The sequence below is a fragment of the Venturia canescens genome, chromosome 5 (genome assembly GCF_019457755.1).
Source record: "Venturia canescens isolate UGA chromosome 5, ASM1945775v1, whole genome shotgun sequence".
Lineage (NCBI taxonomy): Eukaryota > Metazoa > Arthropoda > Insecta > Hymenoptera > Ichneumonidae > Venturia > Venturia canescens.
In genome coordinates this window covers 14,185,816-14,211,543 of record NC_057425.1, presented here as the reverse complement: position 1 = coordinate 14,211,543, position 25,728 = coordinate 14,185,816, and the positions used below count along the sequence as shown (strand labels likewise).

At 39.3% G+C, this 25,728-nt stretch overlaps 1 protein-coding gene across 2 annotated transcripts in view; it reads left to right on the top strand.

Annotated features, from left to right (window-relative positions):
• The window catches only part of LOC122410628 (uncharacterized), a 141,977-nt gene that overhangs the window by 97,220 nt on the left and 19,029 nt on the right, over positions 1-25,728 (top strand). For both annotated transcript variants that reach the window (XM_043418911.1, XM_043418912.1), the window contains exon 3: positions 24,782-24,839. In XM_043418911.1, coding sequence (XP_043274846.1) covers positions 24,782-24,839 — 58 coding nt within the window. The remainder of the gene's footprint in view (positions 1-24,781; positions 24,840-25,728) is intronic.

Sequence of the window (25,728 nt, the reverse complement as noted above, 5' to 3'; positions counted from 1 at the left end):
CGGCGAAACGATGCAACGTGAAAAAAAAAAACATGTTGTGTTTCACGTACAGGCAACACGTATGGCAGGTTCATTCGAAAGTTTGGTTGATAGCGGGAGTTCGCGTACTAAAATCGTCTGGCTGCTCGGACGGACGAGGGAGAGCAATGCGACTGAAAATTCCTGTGGGTTGAAAATTTTCCTTGTACATAATCCAATAAAAAATAAACACATATACAACACGTGTTTATATTTATGTATGTCTTTCATGTTGGCATTATAGCCCCGGTAGCCTCTGGATGGCAGTATGCCACATCCTCTAACCCGCTTCGAAGGTACATGGGATAAACTTTTCTCGTTGTAACCGCAAAGCCTCATGAGCTCTCCTCCGTGCGGCTCGTTTGCAGCCCTTCTGCATCGGATTCCGTCCGAAAATACCGCGTACAAGTATCATGGATCCGCCTATGATGCACGATCACCAACGTCCACTTTTCTCAGTTTTTTATTTCCGTTTTACATAGTTGGTCGTATGCTCAGTTGGACGTTTCGCTCCACTTTGTTAATCGGTTAATACAACGGGGACGTTGGGTACACTTTATTCGATGCTCCTAAACTTGTCTCTTCGGATTCATTTAATTATTTTACCTTCTTCCTTTATTTTTCATACACTAACTTTTATTTTAGGACGATTGCTATGTGGGGATGGCTGCTGACTCGAATCGGTGTTCCCGAATCGAGAATTCCAACTGGAAGCACTGTTATCAACTACCAAAAATTTATCATTCCATTGACGAGCATCCCATTCGTATCATTTACTTTCATCAAGTTCTTCAAACGTTTTATTTTATTTTATTTTTTTTTTCAAATACTCGAGCTTTTAAATCATACCTGACGATTTTTCCTAAGAATTCTAATTGTTTCAGTTAAGGATATATTGCACAGGCGATACAATGTTGCCATGCTAAACCATGCTAAAAACATAAAAAAATTCAAAATGATCAGAATTTTATAAAATTTGGTGAACATATTCTTTAGTGCCAAATTTGACAATACAAATTTTTTAAAGATTTTTCTTCTGTACAGTTATCGAGTAATTGATCACTAAAGTTCACGTGTATAAGCATAGCGTTTCCATATAAATAGGTATACATTCCAGGCATAAGAAATCTGCTTTAGTGCGTAATTACTCGATAACTAAACAGAAGAAAATTTTGAAAAAAATTGTGTTTTCGCACTTGATGTTGAAGAACATTATCACCAAATTTCATCAATTTCTAATTATTTCGACTTTTGTATCATTCACCCTTAACGAATGAGAGGATGAGTGCTCATTGCAAATCTAATGGGTGTGGCCAAATGTAACTGGTACACATGGATCATGGCCCATCTATCAGCAGATAACGTAGCAGTGTTTGCGTTCGAAACTAGCAGTCTTCTCTCAGAGCCGATGACAATGGGAGAGTCCATGGGTACTTTGGACGATTTACAGTCTCTATTAAACATTAGTCGGTGCTCGTGACTGGTGCAAAAGCTCTTCCGGCTAGCGAGAGATCGGCTTCTCCCGTTGTGGAATTCAAGAATCTATCTCGTGGCTGGATAGAAAGAGGCGACAAGAGTGGGAGTGATAAAGAGAGAGGAGATGGGACTTGGAAAGTACAAAATTCTCTCCGTTGTATATGTCAGTTAAGAGAAGGGGGAGGAGAGCGGGAGAGAGAGAGAATCGCCGCTGTTCCCAGTTACAATGGAAGAGAATTACGACGGCACAATGTAGTGCATCTACGGCTCTCTCTCTCTCTCGCTCATTCCCCAAGGGAGCTTTCACGCTCAGGGAATCGCCATTCTACCCAGCTCGTTTATTTTTTACATTTTTGTATTACGTACTGTTTTGTGTTTTTTTTTCCGTTCCGTTTCCCGATTTTTCCTCCGTTTTATTTTCGATTTTTTTTTTTTTTTAAATTTATTTACGCTTTAATTCTTTCGCGTATACGCCACAACGAAGCCGAAAAATAACTTTGTGGATAATGAACGCACGAACGGAACACCGCGGGAAATTACACCCGGCGATCAAACTTTATCTACGCTTTAATTAATCGACGTTACTTTTCATACGAAAATATCGTAGATAATTCTTTTTTAAGAAGCCATCGTACATTTTGCTTAAATCAAAGTTCTTCAACACGACTAACAACGTTAAATTCAAAGGGAAAATAATGCGTCTGTCGTGGAGAAAAAAATGAAAGTCAAAAACAATTTTCATATCCCCAACTACAATTTTTCGTAATTTTCTTTTGGTAAGTTTTATTTCACTTTTTTTACAGCGAAACTGGTAAGAACCAATGAGTTACGGAGTTATACGAAAATTTGTTTTTGCGGATTTTCGAGATCGCTGATTCCAATACTAAACTTTTAGTTTTAACTTAGCTACCTTCAAAAATTATATTATATTACATAAAATTATATTGCATAAAAATTTTATGTTTTCTAAGGTACTAAATTCTTTCATCAAAATCAAACGAAATTCACTGCTCCCTAAGGGGAGAAAAATAAGCGTGGAGGATGAAATTTTCAGATTTTTCAATGGGAAGTTTTTATGCTATATTACATAAAAACTATACGCTTTTCAGAGCTCGAGACTCTTTTATCTAAATAAAACAAAATCCGCTACCTGCAAAGGGGTGAAAAATAAGGGTTGGAGGTGAACTTTTCAGATTTTTCACGCGCAAGTTTTTATGCTATATGAAATAAAAATTCCAAGTTTTTAAGGACACTAGACTTACCGAAATAAAACAAAATTCGCTGCCACAAAAGTTTGTAAAATAAGAGTCTATGCCTTTTTTTTATAAAAACTTTACGTTTTTATGACACTAGACTCATTTTTCGGAAAGAAAATAAATTCGTTATACCTGAAAGAGTAAAAAATTAGGATTCACGGTGCAATTTCATGTTTTCTCAATGTGGCGGTTTTATGCCGTTTCATAGAAACTACATTTTTAGAACACCGAACTCTTTTCCTTCAAAAAAAGTCTAGTGGTCTATATAATTGTATTTGTAATATGACATAAGAACTTGCGGTTGATAAAATGAAAAATTGCACACCAAACCCCCACTTTTCTCCTCTTTTGGGATAACGAAAGTTTTTTCAGAAAAATGAGTCTTTACAGTGTCCTAAAAAACTTGAAGATTTTATGTAGTGCAGCATAACAACTTTCCATCGAAAAATCTAACAATTTCACCTTCAAACCTCGATTTTCACCCCTTTAAGGTCAGTTGGGTGAAAATAAAGTTCATAAATGTAATCAGCAATCCAAAAAATGGTTGTGCACCATTATTAGTCGAAATCGGTCGAAAATAAAAAAAATTATTTCAAAATGTACACATATGATACAACACCAAAACAAGCTCGACTTTATAATCGGTTAAGATGATGGATCAGTCGGTAATCACACCTCGAATTTTTGAAATTGAAACTCTTTGACATCGTTCGTCCGATTAAAATAATAAAAATGTCATCGTACGCAGCACGATCGCAAAGATCCGATGACATTTTTATTTTTTCGATTAGACGAACGATGTGGAAAAATTTCCTTTTCAAAATTTGCAACTATCTCTCTCGCACTCACGGTTGTCATTACCGACTGATCCATCATCTTAATGATAACGTGAGCAGTTTTTTTAAGTGTAGGATTTTTTGTATAGTTTGTGTCTACGTCATTTTTTTCTTAATCTCTTACGGACTGGTCTGGTAGAAATATGGACCACTGGTTTAGTCGGACACTCCACGTGAAAACTCATTGATATTATGCACAAATTTTGTGTAAAAAAATGTTGATTTCAACGTAAAAATTCCCGTTCCTGAAAGGTTGAAAGGGTTTTCGATAGCTTATGTTGAATCAATTTTTGACGAACCGTGCAGAGAACGATTAAAATCGAATTTTACTGGAATGGCTGTCCAAAGGCATAAATGTACTTTTGTCTCTAGTTTTTTTCACATAACAAAATCCATGAAAACCTTCACGATTTTCTAGGAATAAAAAAATAATTGAATTCAGACCGTAATCTGCTCTTATTGATGGTTTTTTTTTTTCAGAATTTATCTGAAATTCTCTTGGTAGCATTTGTCCACTGGTATAAAAATGCTCCAGTCAGTGATTTAAAGGATTACGTTATGAAAAGCCATCGGATAAATTGGATGATCCAGGGTCCGTTTCACCGCGATTTATTCACTCACTCACCCCCCACGTAGCACTTATTGGATCGCTATGGCTAATGCTGATGAATCCAATCTTAGATAAATTGATATGTATAAATGTTTGAGAACAGATCGAAGAAAGTGCTGGAACTCGTAGAAAAAGAAAATCTGATAGAGGAATCGGCAAGGTTTGAGTAACAAGAAAATGTGCGAAGCCAATGAGATCTATAACCCGAGAGATCTTTTCTATAAGTGTATAAATTGAGTGTATATATATATTCAGCGGGAGAAACAGCGAGAAGAGTCGGACCGTTCGGCGGTTGGACCGGAATCACTGGGCAATCCCTCCGGAAATTGGAGGCATAATGCCCGTATCTACTCTTCACAGTTCTCCTTCGATTTCTTCAACGTCCAACGCTATCATTCCTTTCCTTTCTCTTACTGTCCTCTGCTCGCTCTTTCTCTCCCCTTAATATATATATCACCAGGTTTGTGATTATGTGAGTCACGGTTCCCATGACCCCGATGTCGTCCCGGTACGTGACGCGTCTTCCACTTTCGGAGGCTCGACAAACTTCTGAGGATTAATATCTCTTCTATATATAGAGCACGAGCTTTATTCCGATCGCCATATCGATCAAGAACGGGATGCATTATCCCTTTTTTTCTTGTCTCCTTCTTCGAAACAAACAGCCAAAGCAACGAGGAAAAAACACGAGTAATAAATCTTCGTCCATCCGTGTCATGCTTAATTACCGAAAGTTGATAAATGGGGCTTTCGCTTTGGAAAAATAGTACGCCAGAGTCGATTACGATAATCGCAAGTATCGTCAGTAATTACACAAGTATAAAATATGAAAGTTGATCGGATTGAAGGTGTCAGAGTTATAATTTTTTCGTCTTATAATGAGGAAGCTCACTCATGATTCCCTCCAAGCTCTCATCACATTTTAATCACGTACACATAATTCCCTCCTGTAGCCACTCCTCTCATAGCCAGCGACGCAACAGTCGTAATCAAATAATTATAATGACACATCGGAAAATATATGATATCCGTAAGCAGAAGGGGAGTAAAACTTTCAAGTTTTTATCTTTCTTGATGAGAAGAGCCAAGAGTACATAAGGCGAACCTTAACGAAGTGTCTGTGCCACGGCCCACTACGAATTATCGAGTTGAAACGTCTGGTCCGACCAACCTCTTAATTGGATGTATACCTCACCCTTTTTTTATTCTCCTTTGAATAGTTTTTTCTACCTTCGCTCGTCTCCTTGACTGTGTTCCAGTTACTTGGACCATCATAGCCTTATTGCGACAAACTTTGCTCCTACAACACCGATAACTATGCTGGCAATCGCTACGGTTTTAATTTACATAGACTTAATTCCTCGCTATTATATAGCGTGCTATATCTAGCTATATATTTGTATGTATCGCCATGCAGATATTCAGTTGGGTATATATATTTACCCATTTACATGGTAGCACGAAAAATATGCTGAGAAAAAGTGTTAGCACACTTATGTTTACCGTATCCCAGCCCCAATGCTTCGTACATTAAAATCTACGAGCGTTACGATCGTGGTACAGAAGGCGCTTAATGAATTCAGCAGTAATTTAGTAACACAGACATTTTCTTGTTCTCTTTTGTGTGTGCCATCGTTGCATTTTACAACGTCCGGAAAAATTTAATAGTTCGCTTTTTATCGACATTGGGATGAGGCAGAAAAATGCAAGCGCAGCGGATTCACGTGTAGGAATAACCGAAGCGATAATTGACAGATTTTATATTTCACTTTACGACCTTAACGTTTCGTCGAACGTCAATAACGTCGAGCTCGATCGATTTGAAGTTCATCACGGTTTATCAATCCTCCCGTCCTGTCATTATTTTTCCTGTCATAAAAACTTTCTTCGGACGAGGTCTCCGCGCCGAGCAGCCGGCTCGGGCGAGGACAATACTTTGATGGGTGACTGCTCAGCCATGCACCGACTAGCGCTGCAATATCGCTCAACGTGACGCAGTTTTTCTGAGTGAGAATCGGTCAAAATATTGCCGCCCGTTCCAACCAAGTTTTTCTCTGTTTTCCTTTATACCTCCCCGTGTGCGTATGCGCGGTACAGTAGCGCATTAAAAAAGAATTCATTTTACTGTAAATTTGGAGTGCTTCGCATAGTAAAGTGAGAAAAAAAGTTGGGTTACAGTGATTAGGAGGGCTCGTAAAAACGTAAAAGAGTACACAACGGACAAACAATAAAAAGCAATGAATTATTGAAAAAAATGATATGAAGTCTACTTGTTTCAAGCCTGATGAATATTCCTCGGCATGTATGTGGCACGCGCCAATAATAAATACGTAACACTGAAATTGGCTCGATCACAAGGTGCAAACTACATTTTGCTTTTCAATGCGAGCTGTAAAGGGGAATCGTGACTCACAATTCTAGTTCCATTTATTGACCGTTCGTCGAACAAGAATGTGAACAAAAAACAAACAAGAAAACAGCATCAAGTAGCCTCGGGTATGTGAAACGAGTCTTTCAATTATTGGAAAGCTGTCTTATTCACAGTCACTTCCGTTTTCTCGGCTCTCCGTTATCTACGAAAAAAAGACTCGGAACAAGAGAACTAAAATGAGAGCAGATCGACCACAAATAAATTGTGAAATCATCCGTTCTCTTTTTTTTTCGTTTTTTATTCGAGACTCCAGGATAAAGAGATCGAATATCTGTCACAATTGGAAAATGGCCTGAAGACAATCCACCTCTTCATCTATATACGGCTCCAAACTAGCCTACTCGAACCATTAAATATTTAATTACCGTAGTAAAAAGCATACAGGCTCCTCGATCCCTTCTAATTATTTTTTAAATCACTGTATACTCATAAGAAATGAATTGCGAAGTGGACCACCGTTCGCGAAGTCTGTGGTGGTTATCGGAACTTTTTTTTACTCGCGTGGTGTCTACAGTGTTTTTTAGAGACTACTTGTTTTTGATGCTCCCTCGATAATGATGTCTCTTTGATCTCACCGGATGATATAATAGCTCAGAAAAGAGCAATGAGTTTGAGCAAGAGAATTGCGGCGAAGATCGAGTCAAAGTTTGATTGTACAATGTCTACCGGGGGGGGATACATGCGTTGAGTTTTTCGGCCAAAGAAAAAGCTCGCGCATTGGCAAGAGCAGGACAAAACGAGAGACCCGAGAGCAAACTGGTACGCAGGATTGAAAAATGGAATTATGTGCTGGAGGAACATTTTGAAAATGCGGGACTCAAAGTCTGTTGTGTTTATGCTTCTTTCGTAATTTTCGCATCCTTCGTTTCTTCTGATTCGCTCGCTTCGCTAATTTGAAATCGCCCGCGTTCACGCGATTCGTGTGTTTTTCAATAAACAGTAAAATCGAATGAAAAACAGATGCCATTGAAATATAGTGGGGCGCATATCGTGCCTCCGTCTCATCTTGCCCCAAGCTTTCTGACAACGCTTCTCTAAAGGGAACAAAAAATATCTATCTATACTTTCGTGTGTGTATATACGTCGATGTGATCTGTGCGAATGCACATGACGAGGACGAAAGTGCAGGGAGAGTGCAAGAGATCAGAAGACGGAAGAAACTGCAAGAACCTCGACGTAATAAGACGAGCGGGTGATAAAAAGCTTCGCCGAAGAAGTTTTTACTCTTCTCCTGAGTCCGGCTTTCACTCTCTTTCTTTTCTCGCATGGACTTGTGTCTCTCTATTTCCCCTGTGAGATCCAATATTCGAGCCAACTTTCGGCAGCCGTTCTCTTTCGCTCCTGGTGTACAGAATTCTGCGGATTCCTCCGCTTCTCCGTCTCCTCCGGCTTTACCCTTCTCTCCTTTCGCCTTTCTATTTTACTTTTTCACCACTCACGCTCCGTTACTTGCCCTTCGGCAGCATCATTCTACGGAAACACAGACGGACACTGCATACTCTCTTTTCACCTATATACTTTCATCCTGCCTTTATACATGTATCCATCAACTCAAAATCCTCGACTAAGAGTCGCCCTTTTTCACTTCTCTTCTTACTCTCCTCTGACTCGCTCCAGCCACACCGCACTCCTTTCTCGCGCTATTCTTCCCCAAATTCCGCTAACGCTCCACAAAAACCATCCGGGTCAAAAAGAAACGAAACGAAACGGGGCATCTTTCAAGCCTCTCTCAGCACTTCTACTGATATGTGCCACGCACGCTTTTTCAACGCTGCCCCTAACTTTTCTCAAGTGTTAACCCACCATTGCACGCGAACTTCCAACAAATGCTGTTCATTTTTTTCAAGCTCCTTATTCCTTCCGAAATGCCTACGCTGGCGTTATTCCTCCTGACATATCGCTGGCCAATATCGTCGCTTTTTTCTGGGGATGATTACCAAACGAATTGACAAAAAGATAAATTTTTTTATCAACTTTACAAAGAATTTATTACACACGCATGACTCTTAAATATTTTTGCATTAGTAACGGCAAAGCTTCGATCCACGCTCCATGGAACGTTAACTGGAAAGTTAATTTCTCAAAATGAATTGAATCTTTCAGTCGTCGACGTTTGACCAAGAAAACAAAAGTGGATAGTTGAGAGTTTGGGGAATGGAATTAGAGTTTCATCCGCCTCTAATTTGCTCATTTACAACTCAAAGTTTTAGCACGTCTGCGCCTTTCTCGTTCCCTTCGACTTTCACTCTCAGTCCTTTCGTTTTGCACCTTGACTGAGTAATAGAGCTTCTTGAATGTTAAATTATGGGTATCCGTCATTTCTGGCTCACTGACAAGCTCCCCTTCCACGTACCTAAAGCGATTTGCCATTAGCCATTAGGGTTTTCGCCGCAGGAACATTGCTTCGACGAAAGCTCCTTTGGTAAGCTTATTCCGGCTGTTCTCGCCGTGTATTACAACGCGTAAAACGTTCATTTGCACATTCCTCGTTGCCGTAGCTTCCTCTCACGGCTTTCGTTGCCTCGAGCCGAGCAAAACGTTCGGGTAAAACTTGAAAACTTGGGGCGCTATGAATGATAAATGTCGCGATTCATCGCGCGACTGGCATTTCCTGAGATTTCATATTTTAGTCCCTCGCCAATTCGCGAAGCAACACAGAGCTACCGCTGCGAAGTTTCGTCCAAGAGTTTCGAAGAAATGAGACGCGAAACGGAGCGATAGTCCAAAACACGGCCAATCTTTTGTTATTCTTAAACCACTAATTTGGATTACTAATGTTTCTCAAAGTGCTGAAAGATATTTGGATAGACATAAAAGTGTGACGAGTGTGGGGTAAAAAAGGGGTAAAAAAAAATTACATTTGGACCCAGCATGGGGATTCGCTCGATGCACAAATATGAAGATCGTTTGGTGTATCGTTGCGCGACAGACACGATATAAACACCGGTTGTCTTCTTGGATGGAAATATATTTTTAGAGAATGTCCTCCGTTTGCAAAAGAGGCCAAAAATGTCGTAAATCTGAAAGATATGTTGGAATCGATTGTATACCTAACCGTAAAAATACTGGGGGAGAAGAAAATGAAAGAAAAAATAAATAGGAAAGAGAGAAAGCATCAACAGAAATGACAAATAGGGGTGGAAAATTCCTTGTCATAAGCTGCTATCGGGCAAGCAGGGGAGAAATTTAGAATCGGAGGATTTTACTGGCTTCGCTGGTCGCTGGTCATTTCGTTTTCTCATGGCGAGCTCAATTTTTTTATACATACGAATATAAATGGATATTATCCATATAGAGGGGTCGCGTAAAAAACGTAGTACAGGTCCACGTGTCTATGATGACGCTGGAGTTCGCAACGTTGAAGCCCAACGAGCTGATGTCAAAAACTCTCGAATAATTCAAGTAAATCTTCTATTTTGTTCCCTGACGAATTTCCAATTTGTAGTTTTTCAACCTACACCAATGATTCGTGAAATAAAAAATCGGTCAATTACAAATGTTTTTTTCGTTCACTTCGTTGGACTCCAGCCTTGCAAACTTCAGCGTCGTGTCTCTACGGATTACTCTACAACAGGATTCGCTGCACCACTTTTTTGAACTTTTGTGAACGATGATGCTGCTTTCAGCGCTGAAGCATTTCTGGAGATACCATTGGTTTTACAAGTATAAACAGGCTAGTTCCTATATAAATCACCTCGTTTTTCAATAACGAATAAAATCGATCTGCAAAAGATTCAATTACTTCGAATATTAGGTGGCGAATAATTGTATAATTCAAGAAAACCACGAACCTTTATTTCCAAGCAAAAGTTATGAATTTACCAATCTAGACTATAAATGAGATCAGATCCCTAGCCAATTGTGAATTTTACTTTCAATTTTAATCCTTCATTAAACTTTTGCTCTTTTCTAGTATTTTACATGTTTACGTGAAACACCCTCTACGGGTGGCCATTGCAGATATTTTTACGAAGTGTAAATGGCAGAACTAACCAATCTGCATCTGCATACGCTACATATATATTTGTGTTGACAAATATATATATATATACGTTGTCGCTCGGAAGGGAAGAGCAACGACGACGAGAGAAACGATCGATCATTCTTGTCGGTGTATAGCAGCCCAAGCAAACCGCATGTATCCCATTTTTCGCATTTACACACTGCTTTCTCAGCTACGTGTTCCGCGTATATTTCGATATATACACATATATGAATGTTGTGGGCGATTTTTAACCGCAAAAACTTCAACAGCCGACCTTCTCTCTCAGCGACGCGTATGAAAATTTATGTGAAATTCGTTTTCACGAATATTCTTCGCGCGCTACACCAACTTGTTCTTTTCTTTTACGTGTTACCTTTCGTGTTACACTTTACCACGTTCTTATATACACGTCACGGAATATTATCTCCATCCCTCCATATTTACGACGAGTGAATGCATTTTGCACTTATTTTCGTTATTACAGACTCGAAAAACTTTTTACCATGCGCACCTTACAACGGTGATGGAACTTTATTTCACATTGATGGTACCATTAAATGAGTTGTTGAACATGAAAGTCTCTGATACGAGATTACGGAATCAAACATTTTTCTTCCGATCCACTGAATTTGGATTTCCATAGAAATTTAACTGCTTTTACGCTATCAAAGTGGAGGTGAAATATTGCACACTTTCGGGCACTTTGCCACTCGAGGACCAAAATTTATCCTCGTCATAAAAACGCCCTAGCCATGCAAACTTTGAACCTAATTATGTGCAAAGAAATACCAACGACTCGGCTTTGGGGATCGAAAAATGTAGAGAAATACTTGCTCATCGTGATAAAATGTTGAAATACACAAGAGTCAGTGTCGTATGAAATTTATATATCAACGGATTGCAACGAATGGCATAAATATTCTGAACGGATTGTGTTTGAATCTGAGGATTGTCTCATCGGAAAGCAGAAGAAGTTTGTTTGTGGGACTGTCTGTATAGAAACTCTGCCATATTTACAAGTTGGTAAGCTGATGTATATAGATGAGTGTGCATAACTCAAATTAAGTAAGGCTGAGGTAGGGCGCAGGTAGTAAATGCTGCAAGCAAGTAAGCAAGCAAGCAGAGGGAAGCTTCGTCCTAGTTGTCTATATCCTAGGACCTTCATACACAGCGTGCATTTCAAAATCCGCTCTTTGCTATCAATTGCTCCCTCTCCATCTCTCCCTCCCCATTTTTCTATCTCGGTTCCTCGTGTATGCACGTTCACATATGTAGGGAACACGCTTCTGCATTTGGTCTCAAAATTTGCATTCTGGTGAGAAGAGCTTGAGAGAGTGAGAGAGAGAGAGAGAGTGCAAGGAGGAGCAGGGCAAGGGAGGGATGCGTATGTATATGTAGGATGGAGCAGCATCGAGCAACGAAGCCCAACCACGTCGTCGGGACCTCTTGTAGTCGTCGTGGTCCTCGTAATCCTTGGTAGTCGTAAGGGACTGCATAATTTCGAATCACTCTGCAGTGGTGGGCTTTTGCCTCGAGTGCATAGCCGGCCTGGGGACCAAGAGAAAAGCGAAAGAGTGAAAGCGGCCAGAATGGGAGAGGACGAGCGAGTGGTCGCGTTAGCCACCTAGAAAAGAGAACTTTTCTATCTCCTTTTCTTCCTCTCGTTCCTTCTCTCTTCCCATCTTTTCATCCCCTCTTTCTCTTTTGTGCATATTTATTCCATCCCTCTTTTCTCATTCCCTTTTTCTCCCCCTCCTTATCTTACACTTCACTTTTTCCAAGCCTCGTTTTTTCCATCTTTGTCCACTCCTATATCCACTCCCCTTTCTTGTTTTCCTTGGATCGACTTCCCTCTGAAAAGAGACCCTTTTGCAAAAAACTCGTTTGAGAAAAACGAGGGCTTCGAGTCCTTAGAGATAACCGGAACAAAGAAAGAGCGGGAGAGAATATTGTTTTAATATATATATGTATTTTTTTTTCTTTTGACCATTCTTCACTGTCCACTTTGGAAACAGACGCATCTTGTGGTCCGTCCAATTATCTAGTCGCCTTCTTTTTTCTTTCCCTTCTTTCCGTACCAATGAAAATAGAAATGAGAATGTGGAGAAAAAGGGAATGTGGAAATGGACTCGTTTACGAGGCCCGGAGAGATAGACAAATTTAAAGTACACAACAAAAAGAGAGAGAGAGAGAGAGAGAGAGATTCACCGACGTGGAATAACCGCGAAATACCAAAATGCTTTTCCATCGCTATATCTCACGTCATATACCTCTTGCCACATCGGAGTTTTGTCGCCCAAGTATTGCTCGGATCGAACAGGGAAAGGCTTGAGAAACTTGGCTCAAAATATCGAGAGTTTCAACACTGAACTATGCACGTGACATAACACAGGAGGGGGAGAGGAAGTTGTGGTAGATTTCGCCTGTGTCTTGTGCAGGCTCTGAGGTAGGCATTTACTGCAGCTTAAACCTCTCGATCCCATGAATTTACTCGCTTTTCCTCCTCTAGCTCTATTCGTTCCATCGACTTTATCACTTGTCGAATTTTTCACGCTGCTTTCAATGTCGCGAAAAAATCCCAGGATTATATCGTTGAATGAAAACTTGATTTTATTGGAAATAAAATCAGTCGTAGCATGAAATTATTTCGAGAGAACCGAAGCGCTCTCTTTCCTTGTTGAGCACTTGCAACAGCCCCACTTTGAACATCTTTAGTATATCGCACTCCGACTACCTTTTCATATCCACTTTTACGCTACTTTACATTCCATATGGATCTCGATTCAAAGTATAATATATTCAACTTGCGGAGAACTCATGGAACAACGACAATTTCGACGTAACTATGAAACCTATCGATATAAGACGACGTTCGGGTAAACGAGAGTTGAAAACGCCTTGCATAAAACTTTAGGGACATAGGACGATGAGCCACATGTCGCCACTTTTGGTACGTTGGCGATAAGGTTTGGTAGATCGTTTTAAACGAGGAGAAATGTAGCCAGCCAGGCAAACTCTCTAGACTCACCTGTGCTGCGCCTCCCCCGCATGTCCCCTCGCTTTCACCCTCTTATAAGAAGAGTCAACGTTCCATGATCCTTGCCATCCCAGAATCCCTTAGAGCTCGTTCACAGTTTACACGCCAATTTGCCGTTTATTATACCGTCAGTGGGAAAGCCTCTCATGGTTATTCTCTCTCTCTCTCTCTCTCTCGTCTCTGGCTTTAACGATAGTATTATAGAGCAACCCATGCCCGGCCGACGACTCTCGTAGCTTACGTGTGGTTTAAACATTAAACAACACGTGTGACGCTTTCATGAGCTTTCGTACATACCGGCGTGTGTGCTTAAACGCTACTTATTTCTTAACTTAAGTATTTAACCACGAGGCTCATATAAGCACAAGTTCACGCTCATAGAATTATATTCGGAAAGTTACGAAAAAGAATGAATAATTTGAGAAAGTTGGAATTATTGTTTATTTGAATCTCAATTATTCTTACGTTCGGTTAAGTTTGTGGAATAATGTCATAGTCGAAAGTTCGTTTATTTACGTTGCGAAAAAGATTCTTAAATGGATTCTCAGAGTGATATTCTAAGAAGTAAAACAAATCGATACTCGTACCAAGAAATATATCACACGGTGAAGAACAATTGCCATTGAAAAGTTGCAACAGTTTTTCCTCCTCTCGCTGTAAACAGCGCGCACTCTACGGGTCTATTTTCTCCTACACTTAATTTGAATAGCGAGTTGAAACAAGCTGCTGTCTTGCCGTGGAAGAGATTCTTCCGATTCTTCACGGGATGATGTTCCAGCATCATTGAACCGGGCATATCTGACGTAATTAAAGTGCGGGGAAGAGAGAAAGTGGGGTGTGTTACAGCGATTGCGAGAAGCGTTGCAGCGCGTTGAAAGAGCTTAAAATCTGTTCGGAAACGTAATAGCTAAAAGACGGGGAAGACGGATTCCCTGAAAAAGAGAAAGAGACGAGGGAGTAGGGGACGAAGCGGTGAAGAAGAGAAATCGGGGCCAAAGTTTGAAAGCTCGATTTCTCACTCGAGCAGGAAGGCTGCTAGAGAGGAACAGGGATGGAAGAGTTGGTCCATCCACCGAGGCTGAAGGCGCCTTTCATTTGTCTCTATTATTCCTTTATTATGACGTCACGTCCGCGCCAAGTTCTCCTGTTCCACCGAGCCTGCATCGAACATATATATACACACATACACATAAATATATGTATGTGTGTGCATACCGTTTTAAGGTGAAACACGAATATAAGGCTAATGTCGTATTCGTGCCTAGCACCGATATGGTTAGACCTTCCAACTCTCACGGTCTACCGGGCCACTCCGTAGGTATTAACGTCAGCACACAGTTCTCTTCTCTTGACTTGATCGCCCTTCTCCTTTTCCTTCATCTCCTTATTCTCTCGAGCTTCCCTTTTCTTACTTGTCCTTTCGAAAGCTCGCAGACCCTCGATAAGCTACCAAGAATTGGTCTTCGCCATCCTCGAACCTCACCTCTGCGCTCATGCCCCGCGTGCAAATTACTGGAAAGTCGTTTAACCCATCCAACCCTTGGGAAAACTCCCTTTTTTTTTCTTGCATCCCCATATTATGTCCCTTTCGTTCTCTTCTCTCTTCTGCCTCCTTTCTCTAACTGGTATTCTCCTCCCTATTTTCTGCCTCGTATTTTCTCTGCTTGCTCCCGAAATGAATGGAATTAACTTTTCTTCGTACGACTATGCGCTGACCTTTCCCACTCGCCGACAACACTGAACTTAATTAAACGAATTTAATCAAGGTTTAGCCGTTCTTTTTCTCTCTCTCCTCTCTCGCTCGGTATTTGGTTTTGTTTAATCAAATGCACTTTTTTATAGCAACAATCTTGCCTAAACTCATGTTTTCATACGAAGAATTGGGAACTCGTCCGGGTCGTATTCCCCGAATTTTTGTTTCTACTTTCTGGCATCTTTAACCGTTTCGACAATTGATTTTTTTAAGTAATTTTTTGTCTCGGTGACACGGAGCAAAGAAATTGGATGATCCAACAAATGTTTGTCAGAACAACGAACGGAATCTGCTCACTCGAGAAAAATTTCGTCGATTCAACACTTGCTGGTTTGATGGCTCAAATCATTCTTCCCATGACAAAAAACATTGAGTTTCATTTTGTTCACTGTACTCCCTCGATTCAACGAAAAATTTCATCGAATCGACGGCTTTCTTTTCTTACAGCGAATGATGGAGGAAAATTTGTATCGGACGATAGAAATCGTTGGAGAAAACGGTCAATTACACTCGAAAGCGTGATTTATCGTAATAACGGGAAACACTGGGCAAAGTATCGGCTCATTTAATACAAGATTACCCAATTTCCCATATCAGGTTGAAACACGGTTCGGTACACGACGAATACGTGTAGGAATATCCGTATCCCTATTATTCCATAAAGTATCCACGTACTCGGTGATATTACCCAACTAAAATGTTATTCGTGCGGCACTCTCCGTGGCCGAAACTTGCCAACCACGTAGCTCCAAGTAGACCCCCCGGTTCCATAAAAAACTTTTCACTCCGAAACGTTTCATAAACGGTACGCAAAAACATCCCGCAATGAAACAAAAGTTCAACATTCTTAATAACAATTTTACTATGGTGAGAGCAGCAAATCTGAGAGAATTCTATTTTTGTTGCTCCAAGTACTATTTATATGCTGAAGCATGCTGAGTTATGGGAAGTTCAATTTGTCAGTGTATACTTAACTTATACGATGTCTTCTCCCCCGTGAAGTTCTGTGAATTACGTATATCGTCAAACACATTTATGATTCTATAAAAACTTTGCACCACTGTCCCTTCGAAAACACTGCACTTGCGTGCAGTGTTTTCGAAGAAATTGCAATTCGCTGTTTACCAAAGTAATATCTCAGGGGTGCAAAAAATCCCTCTGATTCCAGTTTAAGGTAAATCACATTGTTCTGTTTTTAATGGATAATCCAGTGTTGCGTATCCTCGCAAGTGAAGAAAACATTTAAGGTTGTTGTGGGATCAGGACGAAACGATGTCACTGAGATGAAATTTTTTGTGGACGTTCATGATCCCTTTAACCTTCAACCTGTCAAATTTCAGAACGATCCATAGTGCAGTTATTTAGAAATAAAATCGCAAAGTTGGACTATTTGGTGTGTTAATCACATTCTGCTTATAAGAATGTTCCAAACATTTTTCAGTACATTATTAAAAAATTTCATCATAGGAAGCGCATAAATTACGTTATCATATGGCACTGTCATTTTTTCGAATAAGGGGAAATCGACCAATCTCGAGTTTTGACGGCTCAAGCCGAATACACGGCTCGTTTTGACCCGCTCTGCCTACGAAATTTGTCTTTTTGTGATACTTGGCGTCAAGACGCCGCCGCGTCGCTAGATATATCTGCCAAGAAAACGATGCCACAGAGTTAAAAAAGTGGAATATCGGACTAACTTTTGGTGCCTTGAAAATAATTATTTACAGTACCGACTCAGAGTTATTAAAGATTATAATTACGATTTTTTCCAAAAATTGAGCACAAAAAATGTAAGATCTCGGAATCATGGCAACAGCGTAGACGGCACAAGCGCTCCCTACCTTAGCAACATTATTTTCCCCCGGACCGATATTCATGCGGTCGAGAAACAAACACAGTTCGTCTTCCAATAATTGATCTCAAACAAACGAAAATAATGCCACAAACTAAAAGAAATAATTCCTATAACCATAACTTTGTCAAAAATGCATATTCTTTTAAACTGATGTGAATTTTTTTCTCGAAAAATTACATCAAATACGACGATAATTCGACGACAAACAGTTGCTAATAATTCATCGATTTCGTGCATAAACATAGGGCGCCCCTTTCACGCTTCACCCCCGACGGTTAGGCCCTATAACAACCTTAACGATAATATTTTCTTTATAATTTCGATGAATAATTCGTTGAATCTATCGTCATCGTCTCATGCCATTGTGCACATAATTTGTAAATCAGTAAAAACTATGAATATTGTTCTAATTATCGTATTATTTCGATTGGAAAATTGGAAAACAAGTCAAATTTTCCGCCGGTTTGTAAAGATGCAGCTTCCAAAGTATAGTTTCTCCGTCACGAAATCGTTAGCTCACATTCACGAAACTGGAGCGTGCCAGAAAATCGACGTAATAAATCGTGTCTTATCTCTGCAAATCTGGATACGAGGACGGAAAATGAAGAGGGAAGAGAGCTCAGAGGTGATTTTAGAAGCGATAGGCGTGTGCGAACATTGGTAGAAGAATCTCGGTGTATGATTCCTTCTCCGATAGTACAAGCCAAAGCGTGTATGTATATAAATAAATATCGTGTATTGAGAGGAGAGAACGTGCAGGATCGAATACATCGAAGTCTACAGAGATGCCTGCGAGAGGGGAGAAAAACGTGGTAGGAAAAACGAGGAAAAACAAAAATAGGTAAAGATTCATAGGGGGGGGGGAAAAAAATAGTGAAGGTTGAGGGTCCGATAAGTTGGCAGCGTCGCCGAGGGCCCGATCGAGCTTGAAATCACTTAATCTCGAACAAAAAATAAAGAATAAAAAAAAATGAAAAGAAAAACAAAACAAAACAAAACAAAACAAACAAACAAAAAACGAAAGCTTTTGCTTTTGCCAAAGCCGCGTCAAATCCAGACAAGGCCTTTGTCGAGCGTATCACTTCTACACAACCCTCGAGAGCCCAACACACATGAGTCCTCTCGTTTACTCTTATGCCTTTCCCTTTTTTATACCTAGTATAACTATGTTTGACAATTCCTGATACATCTCGTGGCCCAACTCTCACTCGCACTCGTCGATAAATGTATAGCTGTAACTTAACCTTTTCTACGTGCAGTTACGTGGCAGATTTTTCCTCTCGCTCCCTCTCCCAGTCACTCTCTCACTTCTGGTCTGTCCATGCAACCTGCTGTGGATAGATTACATAGGAAGTAGTTTCACCTAGTCTCCTATATATTTTTCATCTCTCGCTTATGTGTGTACGTGTAGATATGTATGCTTGTTCCTACCTGCTGTTGCCGTTTGATGCAGTAAAAAATCTCTCACTTTTTACACACGTTGGCCCAAACGGTAACGACTCTTTGCATTTTCCGTATGTTCCTCGATGTGAGTAACACATTCGAGCAGAGGAGGCAAAAGGAACTTGGGGATACAACCTTTTCAAAATTATGCACGACCTTTCATAACACTCCGGGGCTATCGCATTCGCACTCTTGTCTCGATCTATTTTTTATTCGTTTATTAAGCCCTTTGACCCATCGTCGGACTACTTTGAGCCTGGACATCACACCTTTTTTGTAGTCATTTGGACAGTAAACTACTCTGCTCCCACACTAATACGGGGCTTTTAGAATATTTATGAATGTGAAAAAATATATAAAAAGTCATTTTTTTCATCTGTATAAATGAAACATTTTAGTGAATAATGAAATTTCTTATTTTTTCATGATAAAAGGCATTTTGTAATAATCTGCTTGAGCGAAAAGCTCTCGAGAACAAAAATTCAAGTCAATCACACGTGAGAAAAATGAATGGCTGGAAAGGTTAACGATTGATTTTTAAGGTTCACTGTTTTTTGCACATTCGACGAGTATTACTCACGATTCCAAGCTTTCGCGATTCATTCACGACTCAGCAATCGAGATGTACCTCAAAACATCCGTACCAAGTACAATAAACAATTCAAGGGAATTTTGGAAACCTCGAAATAGGGGAAAAAAATGTGATCGATTTACTGTAAGAAATATGATTGTCGTAAAGTTTGACACCAAATTTTTTGTTTTTTGTTGTTTATCAGCAGGCTAACGTGGCTCAATATAGTATCAGTTTTATTCAGCCTTTTTCCGGATTTTTCAGAGTTTGTTGAGTGTGTGACAAGGAACTTTTTTCTACTCCTTTTTGCCCTTCATACGATACTCAAAGGACCTCTGAGTTGAGGAAAGTTTGCAACGGAACAAAGCACTCAGACGGAGCGAACAAACCATTATCAGCTTGACAGCTCGCGGCCATTCGTCAGCTCGCACCTCTGAGCGATCGAGAGACTTTTTTTATCGCAACGATATAATAATATCAGAACGAGAGCGAAAAATTTGTCGGTGTTAGTTAATTTTCTGTGGGTGGGGTACAATGTGTCGAACAACCGAATTGCAGAACGGCCGATATTCGAAATTTTCGAAGTTGTGATGTCAGATTAGAGAAAAATAATTAATTCGACGTTCTTATTCCCGGTCGACTATTTAGCGCATTACGTGTTCAATCGAATATTCCTTCTTTGAATTCGTATTTACTCGAAAATAATATTTCAATAGTTAACATTTCGAATGGAATTTTTACAGATCATATTACGAATGCCAAAAGTTCATATTTTCGAATTCAAAATGGACTGTAGTTGTTTTATAGACAGACCAGAATATAGAGCAGTGAAAAGTCGAAAGTGAATTTTTCAAGTCCATAAAACTTAGATCTGCAGAATAGCGATGGCCTCTGAAAAGGCGAACGTCAAAATGGCGATGTTTGAAATTGGATATCACCAGTCCGAGTAAGTGAGAGAGTGAGACGCGTGTCTTTTGAGCTCCGCTGCGTTTTTTTTATTTCGATCGGTCCGCCATTTTGACCGTTCGATTTTTTAGTGTATCAGTATTTCACCCTCAATAATATTTAGTCTGTCGTTATTATATTTTCGAAATTGTGAATATTCACAGTATTGCTGATTGTAGTATAATTTATGAATCGAAAAAGTGATAGTCGAATTTTCGGAAAATCGATATTTTATTTATTTTCTTTATTTGCTTTCAACATTCAAAGCTCTAGTCGAATTGATCTGTCTCTATATTATCATCCGCAGTTGCAAACATTTATTATTTTTTCGTTTTCTTGTGGATTAAAAAATGTCCTCAATGGGCTTAAACTAACGGATATCGGGATGAAATCAGGTAAAGACGATAATGGAAGCCTCTGAAAAGCCTCGAAAATTCAGACCTGCGAGAGGATCACCTTCGATGTTCAACGACGTTCCTATTTGGATTTTAGGCAAACCTTCCTTCGCTCCAATGGCTTTAAGCTCCCTTTCTGCATGGAATATACTTCTATATATACATATGAATATATATGTGTAAGATTTTGCGACAAACTCCCAATCCCGATGAACGGGGTTATAACCACATGGAACTTCGATCGCTTTTCTCGATTCGCACAGCCGAGAATATCGTTTCTATTCGAGCCGTTCCCTATTTTGTTGCTCGTGTACCCTCCAAGATCCTTATCTCTCCGTCATCATCGACTCTCCCCCCTCCTTTGGCTTTACTTCTTTTTTTACCTCTCGCTCATTCTCATTTTCTCCTCGACCTTTTAGGCCTTCAGCCTTCCAAGCTCTATGCACTTGAAAGGTCCTACAGTTCATGCCGCATTGAGAATATCTAATATTCGAAACAGTTGATAGCGATCTATCGATTTGGCTTCTCGACTACGGCCTTCGTGAAGGCTATCAACCAAATAATATATAAATATGCTTGATAAATAATGTGACTTCGAATTGTCGACCGTTTTACCATTGATAAAATCCAAAGTACATTTTTACTCATCACAATAAACATGAACCATTTTATCGCCATTTTGACTTTTTGTTCTGAGGATGCTTTTTTCCCAGTATTTCCGGATTTCTAGATGTTCTGATACGCTGGAGTCCACAAACAAGATCAATTACGGGTCAATTGCTAAAAAAAATTTGTAGGTTCTTCTGTATATTTATAGGGTATACAGTTTTTTTTTGAAAACTGTTTTAAATTAATCCTGAGATCGTAATAAACCAGCAGAATTTTTATTTTTATTTTATAAGAACGAAAGGTTTCTTAAAAACTATTTTTTATATATGATTTCGAAATTTTCGCGCGGAAACGCTAGCCGCCATGCTGTTTCGGTTTGTGACGTCACTCCATTAGTAAACAATACGATTGCGAAAGATCAAATAACAAAATTTTTGAAAATAATTATTTATAATGTATATCATTGGTGTCTTGTGCCTGAAAGCAATAAAACGAGTGTAAAAACGCCACAAAAATTGTGGACTGATCGCCGCACCATTAACGTATTTATCATTGGTAGATTTGTATATATTTTCTGCTTTCACAAAACCGTCTTCGATGATATGATTTTACAAAATAAATGAAAAAAGTCCACAAACGTAATAACAACTTGTAAAATTTCAAAATAACACGGATGCACACGATAAAAATCTAGATTGTTTACTATCGGAGTGACGTCACGTTGGAAACCAATATGGTGGATGGCGCTTTAGACACATTTGAAAAACAGAAAAAAAAGAAGATTTTAAAAATTGAGTTACATTGCATTTTTATGAATAAATATTGACGTATCTCGTTTACTTTTTACGAAATCTATCATAAACATGCATTTTTATAATTATTCTTACACGGTTTAAAATACCCTATTTTCGTTGTCCTTCGATGAAGCTAACATCAACGTCCCAATAATTGCAATATGGCTTATCATTTTTGGCGACATTAAAGTAGTTCTGCCGTTCGATAAAATATGGTGAAGGTCTACTTTTTTTGCGGTAAATAATAGTTTATCCCTGATAACGGTGAGCACAGTTCCGGGGCCTCTTACGGGTTAAAATTTGCTATTATTTCATTTACAATTTTGAGTTTTTGACACGATACCCTATGGGAGAACTCACAACAATATTAATTGTGAAAAAATTGTACGGTGTTCGAGCTTCGGAAAAGTTTCTATCGTGAAGAAAATTTATCACAGATTCCGTTTCTTTTTAAAAAAACATTACCTTACGAGGCTTTTAAGAAAGAAAACAAAAAAACTTGAGTTTTTGACGTGTCGAAAGCGGATGCCAGTCATTACGTTGGACTACTGGTAACAGCTGATTGAGCTTCGGGCAAATTCGGGAATTTCATCAAATTTATTTTTGAGACTGAATCACGTGCTTTTATTCGTCTATAGTAGCTTCGCTTTTTTTTAATGAATTGACCATTCCTTTTTCTCGGTGCCGCGCCTAACACCGATATAAACTTTCTTTCGCACAATAAAAATGTTCTCTTAGGTTATGTGTATTTCAAGTGTCACCGGTATTGACTCAATCATTAACTAGTCAAGTTGAAGTATAAATTTCATCTTTTATGATACTTTTAAAGCATTTTGTTACATTTTTATGATGAAAATATTCTCAATGTAAATGTTTATTAATTCAATTAATAATTTAGACTCAAAATTAATCAACATAAAATGGTTGCAAACTTGACTAGTACTAGTCATAGAACGGCCGAACTACTTGAAGGATTCTAACAATGTTTGACAAAGGATTATCCATATAAGAGAAGATCAAAAATATCCAATCGCTCATTGCTCGTCGCATTTCGATTTTACCCATGGCTCAAACCGATTTGAACGTGTACGTTAGTTCGTCACTTAATTCCCTCCAAGTCCTCGCCACTGATAGCTTCGATTCGTTATTCATAGCATTGAAAGAAATTCCAATTATCAGAAACACACTGGAACGTGTGTTTCGATTATTTTTTGGTTCAACGTTGTATGAAATCGTAGCACGTTTGATTGTTCAATGATTGCAAGACATACAATTTTCTAGGTTTTTCCCTTAATGCAATCCATTAAAAATGCTAGACACGGATCGTGCACGCGTTTGGCACTATAAAAATATCTTTTTATCTTTGTTCACCATTTCCCCTTTTCTCTTTTCCTCCCTCTCGCCCTTTCTCTACCGCTATTTCTCGTTCTGTCTTTCGCATTGTGTTTCTTCCTGTCTCATTGCAATGTGCACGTACCTCCTGTCTAGATTATAGATAGGAGGTGCTTGATAGTGGGTACGTGTCATACGATACGAGAAAGTGTGCGTGAACATCCACCAAGAGAGAAGGGAGGGGAGGGGGGAGGAGAGAGAGAGAGAGACTGGAGAAAGAAGAGTGTAAAATGCACCAGCTCGTGTCTCTCGACCAAGAACAAATTCCACACTGTTGTATACTTGCACGAGGTGGCGTATGCACACACGTATAAAAGATACAAAACTATGCAACATCAAATATGCGGGCTCTCATGAAGCCTGCAATGCGAATACACCACTCTAAATGAACTCGGTATTTATAGTGCGAACATACTTGAACTCCAGCATGAAAATTCTTTTGTACTTCGATTAATGAGACATCGGAAACGTGCTCTTTTTTTATGTTACGTTCAAAATGGAACTACATTCTCAAGGGATGGGGTTCTAAACTCCGAAGGATCGCTGCATCTTTAGTAGAGTCGTTGAATTTTTATTCTAAAAGTAAATACTTTCATTGTTGCATACTTGCGATTGCGTCAATGATAAATCGCTATTGATCATGGGAGCTGAAAATTCCAGCGAAAAAATTTGTTTTACAACCCTGGCTCATCACGACTCTTCAGTTTTTTCATAAGCATATTTTTATACTGCTATTCCTACCGGAGCGCTAGAATTTTTTTTCAACATTCCTTCTCGTACGAAGTCGTTAAATTCTCCATTGTTTATGCGGCAGCGACCGTAATGCAAAAGCTTGTATTTATACCGTACGGGAGATGGAATTCAGAGGGCGATAAAAGCTCGGGAGAGCACGTTATCAATTATCAATTTTGTCACGTTCGCGAAGCTCGTACATGTGGCAAAAGCAAAACCGACCATCAGTACATAATGCAGCGGCTGCTGAGCTATATATTCCACCATTTACGTTTGTTAATATATTTATACATACAAATATATAGCTATGTAATCACAATAATCTGACATCTACAGCGCGACGCATTCGTTTCTTTTTTACGCTTTTTTTTCTTTCCGTTAAATAAATGTTTCTGGGTCAGTCTGCGTGAAACGGATGCCCACCATTTTCAAACACCATCGCAGGCAAAAGCTCGACTTTTTTTTCTGCAAACCGACAACCGACTGCATTCTGTTCTAGTTTCCCATGTAGTGCATCGTCATTCTGACACAAAATCATTATCGATCCCATAAAAAATGCATAATGCACTGACGCACGTGTATCATAAATTGCAGAGATATTCCACATCTTTCATTTCCATCTGCTTATTTCTTTCTGTTACAGAAATACGTCAGCGAAGGCTCAACCGTAAGGGATTGCGTGCCAACCTGTGTGGAAAAGGGTGAGTCGTGCTTAGATTTTCATTTTTACAAATATTTTTTTACGTTCGAACGAGAAGTAAAAGTAGAAAAAAGGGAGGGGATTGCTGATTCTACGACTCTGTCGTTTTTGTTTGTCGGAAAATAAAACTGATGAATTTCAAACGATTTGGTTGAAAATTTTGGTTGATTTAAATTATACTCATTCAACGGGTTGGATGAAAAAATGGTTGGGAGTTAGAAAATAAAATACGGGAGAGAGGAAGCGGAGAGGCGGAAAGGAAATCTTGCAGATTCATTCACAATGTCGTTTGCGAGGCGAGTCGACCTTTAAATCGACTCCGGAGCTTTGAGACTTGAAACATTCCCTCTTCCCTCCCATCAACCTCGCTCTTTTTCTCTTTTCTATCCTGTATCTCACAACGAGCTTTGAAGTTCCGACAGACTGCCTGCGGATGTCGGGGAATCGCCTGTATGAACGCAAAAAAAAATCCTTCGAGAATCAGGAGAGCGGTGCGGAATCGCAGCCCAGAACTCTCACAATCTCTCCGATTGCGGAATACCTTTTCGTTTCTTTCCAATGTCCTCCGTTCATATATATTCGCGTATATATACGAGCAAATTTTGCAGCTTTGTACAACCTTTCCATTCACGTATTTCGCATCCCGTCTCTATCCGTCTCGTAACTCTCCCGGATTTTCTACATTTCCTAAATTTCTTCAATTTCGTCAATCTGCCATAACTTTTTCAATACAATTTCACAACACACACTGCTATTTCGGTATTTACTACATTAAGCTTGTTCAATAGCAACACTCGATTTCTTACGGAAATATTGAAAAAAATATATGTCGTGCAGAAAAATCTAACGAATCGATTTAAAAATTATATCTGATTGGAATTTCCGTACTT